The 11121-nt window shown below is 41.0% G+C and overlaps 1 protein-coding gene across 1 annotated transcript; it reads right to left on the bottom strand.

Annotated features, from left to right (window-relative positions):
• Positions 1-946: 946 nt before the first annotated feature.
• smyd1a (SET and MYND domain containing 1a) lies at positions 947-10709 on the bottom strand. The gene is made up of 10 exons (XM_062433990.1): positions 10471-10709; positions 6077-6256; positions 4520-4733; positions 4166-4296; positions 3618-3656; positions 2842-3037; positions 2650-2742; positions 2383-2546; positions 1472-1640; positions 947-1331 (listed from the first exon to the last, which is right to left on the bottom strand). The coding sequence occupies exons 1-10, from the start codon at positions 10605-10607 to the stop codon at positions 1242-1244; spliced, it is 1413 nt and encodes a 470-aa protein (XP_062289974.1). The 5' UTR covers positions 10608-10709; the 3' UTR covers positions 947-1241.
• Between the last annotated feature and the right edge of the window lie 412 nt (positions 10710-11121).

The raw sequence follows: 11121 nt of genomic DNA, 5'->3' as shown, positions 1-11121 counted from the left end.
CCAGCACTCGAGGGAAATATCTGGTTCTTTAGCGGCTAAATGCTCCACTATGTTGTGTGTATGTGTGTGTGTGATGGTCCGGTGGGGTCGTGTGTGGGTGTGTCTAATTTCTCTGAGTGAGCTGAGGCTGATAGCAGTAACTCAGGGCATCGGGGCCCAGTGCTCTGTAGCTTATTTGTGACTCCTCGAAGCTCTGACCTCCCTGCTGACTGTCTCCCCTCTGCTTCTCCCCACAGGCACCTTCCTAGGTTTGGTGTGGTTTCCAGATATGCAGCTTCAGTTGTACTTCACTTGTTTTCTTCACATTACAACACACACACACACACACCTTTACATATCCATCATCTAGCACTTACATTACTGATGCCACCGATGTCCATATCATATACTTGAATTACTTTAATTTAGCGTGTCTTTTAATTTGGTTTATTTTGATTGACATTTTGTTAAATGTCTGCCATGGCGTGTCGCCCCTTTTATTGTGGCCACTTGAGCCAGGTTGTAATCGGTGTGTGTCAGCTGTTTGGTTCTAGTAGCTTGAAACTAGCCAAAGAAAAAGCTAAAAGGCAGAGGGGGGAAAGCACAGCTGGGTGACTGTTCGTCACAATGAGCGGCACCTTTCACATCACAGTTTTAACCCTAACCCTGACCCATCCATTGTTTATATAAAAATGTTGCTCAATGCAGCTTTAAATGTCAGTGAGCTGCTGTACATGACTGATGTGCCTCTTTGGTCTATTGAGGATGAATAAGGTTTGTTAGCAGGACCATAGTTACGATTGAGGACACTGGGGTCATTTTATAGACTTTTAGACTCTATATGTTCATATTGGATGACTTTTTAGTTAATAAATAAATGTTTATGTTGGAGTAAAGGGATTAACAACCTCTAGCTATAACCCTGCTTGTTAGAATTTCTTGTTAATGGCATGGAAGTGATGCAAACTCATGTATCTCCACTTTTATTGTAGATACTGTACATGCAACACGTTGTGATACATCAGCACATGTTGGTTTTAACAGAACAGTCTGCGTCGTCATATATTGACATATTGGACATTCACAATCTCAGCACAGGGACTGGGTGCAGTGCTTTAGAGTACATACAGTACAAAGTATGTACATGTCGATGCTAAGCTAGCCGTGCGTCAGAACATCAGCAGGGTGTGTTCTGATTGGAGCAGCGGCGGTGAAGGTGATTATCGCTGGCGGAAGAGGCCTTTGATGCTTTCATGGGTTACTTAATGCAGAACGGCTTCCCTCATGTTGTGGTACGCCTCTTTATCCTTCAGATACATCTTCAGCTCCATTTCAGTCTGCGTGCGCATGACCTACAAGAAGAACAGGGTTTTACTTACAAAATGCAATAATTTACAATGAAATAACCTTTTTTTTTTACCACTATATTTTCATTATGGACTTATCACACTTTAAATCATAGCCTGATACATAAAGTTGTATATTAGCATACCTCCAGGTCTCTGGTCATGGCGTGGTTGGGTCCGTGGGTGACCATCAGGATACGGTAGGCCTTGCAGATCATGCTGTGGCCCGTCTCAATCTGCCCCCCATGCCAGTGTGTGACGCCTGCACGCATGATGGCCATACCCAGCTGGGCATTGTTGGGGTGGTACAACTTCCTGTTGAAGAGGGGGGGAAAGAGTTACTGAGTGCAGGGGATCCAGTGAGGATCATCCCTTCCTTTCTGAGGTGGTATACACAGTTCTTTTCTGAAAAAGGACAATTAAGAGCAACAGATTGCTCAGCTGGTGTATACGCCCGGGATTGTTTCCATGTGATGTGGTCAACTTATGATCTTGTGATCTCGTGAGTCCAGCTGCCTTGCAAGGTAAGACAATGATAGACGGTGATCGACGGTGGTAGACAAATGGTTCATCCAATCATCTGCCAAGTATTTTTTGAAAGTACCAAACAGTTTCCAAGAACAACTTCTGTTTTACCATCTGGCGTCTAAGGTTGTGTTCTCCCCTGACTCCGAAAAAAATCTGGCTCTTAAGCTGCTAGTTTCTCCACTATGTTCTCCTGCTGGTCATTAACTTTGTCTGTCGGCTGCTTGGTCTTCTGTCAGCTGCCTATTGGAGTATTTCAAGTCACCAAACTCTCGTTACCGAAAAAACTTTTGAGAATTTATTACCCAGTACAGTTTGAAAATCTGAATCCAGCTGCCAACAACATGTCATCAAAGCAGCGTTGCATTATGAATAAAGATGGAATGGTTTGACATGAATGCCTGAAAACATCTTCCTAAAGCAAAACACTCCATTACTCAAATTAGAGGTGGTCACATCATAGAGATGGAGTCTTAAATGTAAACTTGGTGGAAAACATTCTTTTCAGTTACTGTATCTCACTGTCACTCACTTGTATCCGTCCACCATCTTGTGGACGAGGGCAGCAGCCTCAGAGAAGTCCTTCATGTATGAAAACACCTCACTGGCAATGCTGAGCACACGCAGTCTACACAGGTTAGTGTCAGCCAGGACGTGTTCCTGCTTCCCCAAACACTCCTGACACAACTTCACCACCTGAGAGAGAGGGGGACAGGTCAGGACAGAGGACACACTCACTGGACAGAAATAAGAGGAACACATACAGTGAAAGACTATAAGAGATTTTGGACAGGTGTACCTCTTGATAATCCCCCTCAACGCGAGAATTCTCAATCTTTTCCAGACACTCTTTACTGAAGGCAACCACGTCTTTCACTTTATCAGCAGAAGGCTGAGAGGGACACGTAAAGACAAGGGGAAAGAAAGACATTATGACGAAAAGAATCGACTGTTTTTATATGTGTGTACTCCGTGTGTCCCCTTCTCTCACTTTGCTGCCCTCGCCCTCTGCGGCAGCCTTCATCAGGTCGTCCTTGATGTGCTGGCTGCAGTGCTCGCAGGTGCAGTCAAAGTAGAAACGCTCCTTCAGCTTCTTCTGGCGATCAGCAGACAGGTTGAGGAAGTCCACGTAGCTGACGGTCAGCTCCTCGCCCTCGGGGATTTTACCCAGAGCTCGCAGCTCAATCCTGAGAGACAAGAGGACAGGACGGGTCTGGTTTTCAGGATAATACATGATGATACATGTTTTATGGTAGCGGTCTACACTGACTGGATGGACCTAAAAGCCTGTCAGAATCCATTTAGTTACCTTAAAAATACTTTTGTCTTAGAGTTAATTAGGCCCCACAGGTTAGTTAATTTAGCCTAATGTTGATTACACATTAATTATCTATGTTAAATACCTATAATAATTAAGTCCACATATTTATTTTCCTTTCCTTTCATTTTACATTACTGTCACTTTCTCTTCACTTTATATCCATTTAACCTTACTTTCACTTCACTTCACTTTTACTTTACTTTATTTCAATTTCACATCACTTTCACTTTATTTTAGTTTCACTTATTTAACTTTCACTTTCCTTTAAAGGAGCAGTGTGTAGGATTTAGTGGCATCTAGTGGTGAGGTTGTAAATTGCAACCAACTTAATGCCCCACTGCCAAATAATTCAATTAAAATGATATATTATGAGTACCACAGCTTATTTTCCCCCCTGGCAGGTTAATCCAGCCATTGGTTGAGAGGTGAACAGCAGTAACACGTACCTCCTCTGAGAGTGGAGAGAAGAACTCACAGCTGACTGGCTGCAAAAGAAAGAGACAGTTGATGAATTTATACATTTATACAGTATGCGTTACTTTCAAGGGTCTGAAAAATGAAGACAACTTTGAAGTGCCAAAAACTGAAGTTCCTCAAATGGCCAGTTGAGGCTGGCTCCAAAAACGAGTCGATCCCCAACTTTACAGCAGAAATAAACATGTTTACAGCCATGGACAAAAACTGAACTAAAATGTTTATCTCTAAATGTGTGTTTTTAGTTCGATGACTATAATAAAGTGATATGATGATATACAAATATGATAATTATAATGATAATAATATGATGATATGATAAGTGATATATTATCCTGGTTGTCAGAGGATAGATTCAGCATCACATGATGGTCTTTATGTTGTTGTTTCAGAGGCTTTTCTTTCCTAACAAGAATAAAAAAAACTGGTAGGAAACAATGACATCAAGTAATGTTGAAGCAAAAGACCTTGATAGAGACTTTCATTGTGATTTTGAAGGAGCGGTAGTTTGGATACATACTTGCCATGGTTGAGGCTGATTGTGCAGTTGGGCCAGCAGTCATGGTTGACCAGACACAGGTTGGGGAACAGACCCACACCAACGGCCTGCAGGCCTCTCTGATCACTCAGAGTGAATCCATTACACTTGATCTACAGAGACAGACAGAGAAGAGGAGGAGGAGGAGGAGGAGGAGGAGGAGGAGGAGGAGGAGGAGGAGGAGGAGGAGGAGGAGGAGGAGGTATACAGGGGTGGAAGGCGCAGGTACAGGAGGAAAAAAGAAGGCAGGTTTGTTTCCAAAAAAGTCTCGCCCTGTGCTATATAAAGGCTCAAATTAGCACTGGTGGGTAATATTGCATAATGAGACATTCATACAATGCCAAAGATGCGTGAGATGTAGTCGACAGAGTGCTTTTTGCTTCCATAAGACCAGTATTCCTGAAAAGCGTGCACGTCAGCATGGAGGTTCTTGACGTCGTCTTCGGACAGGTCGGCAACATGGTCCTCCAGCTGGTCCACTGAGACCAGCTGACTGTCTGACACGATGCCTGTGTCCTTGTGTATGCGCCACAGCAGACGGCCAGCCAGACTGAGCAGGGGAAATATGGATAGAGGGTGGTGGGGGGGGGGGGGGGGGGGGTGTTAAAAGATCAGATATGAGTCAGTTAGCGGAGATGACCTGATATACAGAAGCTCCACAAGTGGCCGCTTAATACTGCAATGTTCTTCACAGACTATGAAGTGAACTATGAAGTGATACAATTAACAAAAAACATACTTTAAAATTGCCTACTTCTATGATTTTAAACATTATGGTCTGTTTGTTTGAGAGTACTACTGCATATATGAAAAAAGCTAACTCAAGCTGACACTTTAGTTGGTGTTGGAGGAGCTGAAGACTACAAGTTTGAGAATTAAACAAATCTGGGGGTGTGAAGTTAGAAAGAACTGAACTCATCTCTGATTGACACTAACTAGCCTAAAACGTCAGAATCAATTGAGTTGCATTGTGGGTAATGTAGGCACCAGGTTAAGAAAGAAGATATGTGGAATAAATACACTTTGAAAAACTGTCCATTGTAATTCCGACAATGTTATAGGGGTACAATGCTAATTGATGGAGGACTCTTTTAAGGGTAAGGACACTGGTGGTGCTACAATGTAATGTCTCTTCCTGAGACTGGCACTAGGAAAAAAGTCATAGGGTTATTCATTTCAAAGGACCTCATTCTTTGGCAGTATGAATGTGCTCAGCTAATTTCATAAAAGTATGCCAATCAGGTGGGGAGAGGTGAGGTGAAGTTGACATTTTGGCCTTGTCCTGATGATCGTCAGGGTTGTTTATACTCTGGGGAACATGAACATCATACCAAATTTTAATCCACTGTAATATGAACATTAGTTGAGATGTGGATCGAGTGTTAGACAAACACACTAACTGTCCATGTGACCATCCCTTCACTATGTGTAAGTACACACTGGCCCTGACCTTATAAGCCAGAGGTGTCCAAACTATTCCATAAAGGTTCGTGTAGCTGCAGGTTTTAATTTCAACCAAGCAGGAGCACACAAGGCTTGACTCATTTAATCAACTGATCTCAGTCTTCAGACAGTTGATTGGTCCAATTGAGTGTTCTTGATTGGTTGGAGCAAAAATCTGCAGGCACATGAACCTTTATGGAATAGTTTGGACATGCCTGTTATAAGCCTATGAGCCTGAACTGACTGTAGTGGCAAATCTTTCTATTCTCCTGAAGATATACGTATGTTATAGTTTGGATGATTTTATCTTATGTACGCTAACCAGCAATTTGCTCTTTTTGAAGTCAAAGCACTGAGCAGAAAAAGCTTAAACAAAGTGACACTGTATCAGCATTTATGAAGAACACCTTCTGCAGCCTCCTCTGAGGTCCAGGCAAGATGGACTCTTACCGAATGTTCTCACTGGGTGCAAAGAAGTTCAACTTCCTGATGGCTCCACACTCCCGCTTATGTTCGTCCCAGCATGCAGTCTGGCAGGTGCGGTCACAATAGTGGGCGAATTTGCACTGGACGCAGCGATGCAGTTTTGCCTGACGGCGGAAACAGCTGTGACACACCTGAGAGGCCAAGCTGAAAGGCAAACAGAGAGATCAGGGAAAACATTACAGCTGAACTAAAAATAACATCTACTGGCTGCCCAGTGAGAGGTGTTTGAATACTGAAGATGTCTGAATCATGTGAGGTGATGTCAGGGAGATGTCTCAGCTGGTCTGTGGTGACTCACACCAAAGATTAATCGAAGACACTGTCTACTGTTTAGAGGACCTTTAAGATTTCAGTCTTACAGGATAAAAACAGTTCCCTTTCCTCATAACATGCACTATCTGCAACAGTCAGCAAATAAACACTTCTACAGTTTCTAAATGTGTTAAAAATAGAACCAACAAAACAGCTGGAATACTTAAAATGTGAAAACCAATCCACTGGTTATGGTTTTAGGTCACCGTGGATCATTGTAGATAATTATAGGTCTTTTTTGAATGAACTTGATCTTTCTTTCTACATGAGGCATTTAAGTGAACAAGCAGACACATTTGCTAACTAATCATCCTCTTCCGATTCAGTTTGAATCTGCAGGTTTTTATGACTTCCTCTTTATTTAGAAAGACATAAATATTGTTCATGTATAGTGGTGTGCTCAGTCGATGTCCTACAAGGAGTTGAAACAAAGCACCTCTCATCCAGTCACTGCTGTAATGTTACTGAAACAGAAGCATGGGAAGTACAAAAACACAGCCTTGCTGAACATAAACATGCAATAAAATGTATGATACACAATGGCGAGACATTTCTATAAAGCACATAACATTTATTATTATTATTATTTTTTAGGATTAATGGTTTGGAGAGGGTGAAACAATTCATTGAAGGCAGTTACTGTTCAATGCATGTTCCTCTAATGTGAAACGTATTGCAACAATATATCCAGACCTGTTTTTCTAAAATATTCATCAAGCAAATAACAATTTATGCACTTTATGTACTTTGACCGTGTGGTTACTTTTAATTCATTTGTTCAGTTTCTCTTGTTCTTCTTTTCTATCAGTCCTTTGCTTTGTGACGTCATGAAAAGGAACGTTTGATGTAAACATATAACCAGTGAAGACCTTTTAATAACTACTATCATGATTTCATAAAGTATGTTTGGACATGTGAAGAATCAGATTCCAGTAGCTGTCAGTGTACTTACATTACATATGAACAGGAAGGTACACATACAGAAGACAGTAATTAAATACAAACAATTTATTCCATGTTGCTCCTGTACCTGTATGTGTGTTGGCATGACGGTTGTTTTTTTTTTGTTGTTGTTGTTGTTGCACATTTTATGATGATGTCATTGTTATTTACTGTATACTGCTCTGTATGCTATATATTACCACTACATATACCATATACATTGTTCATAAACACAAGGCTGCATAAGTACTTCCAGAGGCCCCTGGGCACTGAAGCTCATGTCGCCCAAAAAACGTATATGTAATTCCGATTGGATAAGACTGCTGTTAGGTGGTAACCTTGAAACTCCATATTTTGTTTTGGACATACTAGGTTCCTGACAGTGACCATAATTATCAACATCAAGAGAATGGGTTAAACCCTGTGTTGTGTTTCAGTAGAGCAAAAAAAAAAATTGCATAGATTTCTCTTTCTGCTCAATGGCCCCTGGGTACTTGCCTAGAATGCCCATATGGTAGATCCGGCTATGCATAAACATGTATACTTTGCTATGTACTGTTTATGGGAAATGTAATGTTTTCTTTGTTTTCCTGCTAGTAACCAACAACTGTTATATTATATTATGTTATATTATATTATATTATAACTGTAATCTTGTCAGCAAATTCAAACTGCATAACTGTCTCATCATAACAAGTGATGACACACGATTTTAATTTATTGTATGTTCACTCTACCTGTCCAGGGACAGGGCGGAAAATAGCAGCTTGGAAAAACTCGGTGCAATGCCTCTCTCTCCTTGTGTTATACAAGGTTAATGTTGTATTGTGCACTGTCCCTGTTTAAATAAAATAAAGATTACACATTACAAATTACAAGTTGTTTGTACACAGGTAATAAAGCAGCAACCCTGGGCAGCTTCAGTGTTTTTAAAATCTGTATTTATATGTTTTAAAAAAAAATCTAAATAAAGATTTGTAACATAACTATTAAGGTTTTAATTGCTTTTTATTTTAGGGAGGAATTAATGTATTGTTTGATATCATTGCTAAATGCAATAAAGCATGGTTTCTTACCTTTAAAATGACATTCATGGATATGGAATTTGGCCATTATAATAATAAGATTTATTATGTACAAATAAGACTTTTTCTGTGTGTTATTTTTCATGAGACCAAACAATACATTCTTCCAACATAAAATAAAACTTTCATGAACATTTTCAGTAATAAAAGCACAAAGTTCTTGCCAGAATATCCAATCACAATCGGGCAATGTCAAAATAAAAGCACAGCAGTTTGTGGACATAGGCAGCCTCAATGTTTATTGTGAGTGGTTTAGAAAAAAGTGTCATCAATATTTGCTAGCTTCCAGTAAAGTACCCAGAAACATGTTTTCAAAAGAGGGGAAAAAAGTAAATTTAGTTAATGAAATTTTCAGCCTTTTGGATTCTGACGACAAACAGGAGCTTGCAGTGTGTGAGTGAACACACAGGTCTGAGCAGTAGCAGCATGCATGTAAACAGTTTATTCAGCCGAGTCTGTTCTGCCTGTCAGAGGGACAGTGAACAGACTTTGTTAATGCTTCTGATGATAGTTGGAACACAGTGAAGCCCTTTACAGCTTCACTCAAATACACACACATACTGCAAATCTTTCCTCTGTGGAGTTATGGATCATTCCGGTTCTACATTCGGCAGATCCTCTCAGTGTATACCTGCTCAGTTGGACGCCCTCACTGAACCAACATCCTGCAGCTACTAGCTCTTATATGGCTTTGACGCTACGCTACCAGATCTGTGTTTCACATTCCACCCTGTAAACAAACCAGGCTGCACTCACCGTTACCCACGCAACTATTTACAGAAAAGGCCAAAATACTATGAGCACTGCAAATGTGGCTGAATGCAAACACTGTACTTGATTATGGCTTTGAAGAAGAAACATAAGCCTTGTGGGGACATGAAAACCAACTAGAGACAAGAAATTTAAAAAAAAAATGAACAAACAAAATGTAGCTACATCTTACATGAACACAATTAGGATAAAGGGCATGTTAGTTAAAATAACGGTCTCATAGCCTTATTAAACATTCTAGTCTCCTCCATGAAAACATTTTAAACTACTGAAACACTATTTTTTTCACATCTGGGCAAACAAAAAATTACATGTAGTTCCCCAAGGCTCCATACTTGGGCCTCTTCTGTTAAACATCTACCTGCTAACAACAATATCTTACCGAAATTTCGATAATATGCAGATGACACACAAAGTTACATAGATGAGTAAGTGCATTGAATAAATTATAAGATGTGCCACTGCCAATGTTTCCCCCTGTTGATGGAATAGGAGAGTTAATTGAGAAGGTCAATACTAAACTTGTGTACAGTACAGATTGACTTAGCTTAGTATAAAGACTGTAAGCAGAGAGAAACTACTGTCCATAAACCCAACATGTCAATTCTATATTTCTGCTTGTGTATTTATTAAATAAACCAGATACAATATGTTAATTGGTGAACTTTACAGATTTTTTTTGTCTTATATTTGTCTTGCACTATTGTTTATTTTCTAGCACCTTGGCCCCAGAGAACTTCTTTTTATTCTGCTATATTTGTGAAACTTGCTTTGCCTTTTAATTTTAGGAGCTGTAACATCACAATATTTCAAGTGTTGAGTAGTAGTAGTGGTGTGTAGCACAGAAACAGTATCTAATAATCAGATATATGAGCCAAGTATCAAAGCACATATATATTCAATAGACATGGGGTCATGACACTGTGTGAGGTTGACTGATGTTTTCTTCTTTAATTAGAAACATGAACTTTAAAGTGTGAATCTTTATAGTAGCGTGTCCTTGCTATTGAAGACTGAATCCATAAGTACGTCATGCTCAAGTTCACATGACACCTTGACAGCTCTCTCATTGCTGCTGTCATGAGAATTTGGGGTTCTACCAATGAGGTCACAGCCCAGACAGGGTTGAGGAACTCTAGCCAGAAGTCAGAAAGTCAGTCAGACCTACAGTGGCATGCTCTATATGAGAGGACCAGTGTTCCTACAAGCACATCCTGCTTAAAAACTCAACAACCAGGAGACACGTACCTGTCGAAGACCACAGCAGAGTAACTGGGTTCGGCAAAGACCACTTCCCCAGCTTTGAGGTCTTTGGTGGCTCTCAGGCCTCGACCTTTCTTCCCGGCATCAAACAGCTGGGCACTCTCCATGTTCCCCACAGTCATTGTACTGGCCAAACAAAACACAGAGGAGAGAGAGAAAGTGCCTGAGGGTGGGATGGGCCGAGGGCTAAACAAACTGCAGGGAGTGGAGAGTTCTCATCGAATCCTCACAAACATCCAGGATCACTTGTCCCCCCCTCTCTCCTTAGCCCGACCCCTGCTACTGCCAAAAATAAATTCGCCCCCTCTAGGGGTTGTACCACCTCCCCAGAGTGGGGAAGGGGGACGAGCAGTGGGAGGTGAGAGGGGTTGGGGGGGAGAGCTGAGGAGGAGGTAGCAGAGGTGGAGGTGGTCCGTGGGTGTCGTCCCCTTGTTTGGGTTGGTTCCTCCTGTGGTATTTTGGTCTGGGGCAGCTGTGGCCGTCTGTCAGAGGCACATTACATTACAGGAAATACAACCGCTCTGACAGATTCAGTGACAGTGTCTCTGCTGTATTTCTATCTAGTTTTACACTGTACAGTGGAGTGATCGCATCCTGTCACTCTAACCCAGCCAGTAAGCCTTTAAAGCAGCATTA

Source organism: Scomber scombrus, chromosome 15, assembly GCF_963691925.1.
Source record: "Scomber scombrus chromosome 15, fScoSco1.1, whole genome shotgun sequence".
Taxonomy (NCBI): Eukaryota; Metazoa; Chordata; class Actinopteri; order Scombriformes; family Scombridae; genus Scomber; species Scomber scombrus.
This window is presented reverse-complemented; position numbering and strand designations above follow the sequence as displayed.

Excerpts from the sequence above, each read along its gene's own strand:
- smyd1a (XM_062433990.1), bottom strand. The coding sequence starts at position 10,607 with ATGACTGTGGGGAACATGGAGAGTGCCCAGCTGTTTGATGCCGGGAAG. Across the intron at positions 6,257-10,470 it reads TCTGCTGTGGTCTTCGACAG|CTTGGCCTCTCAGGTGTGTC; the intron begins GTACGTGTCTCC and ends TTTGCCTTTCAG. Across the intron at positions 3,038-3,617 it reads TCTCTCCACTCTCAGAGGAG|GATTGAGCTGCGAGCTCTGG; the intron begins GTACGTGTTACT and ends CTTGTCTCTCAG.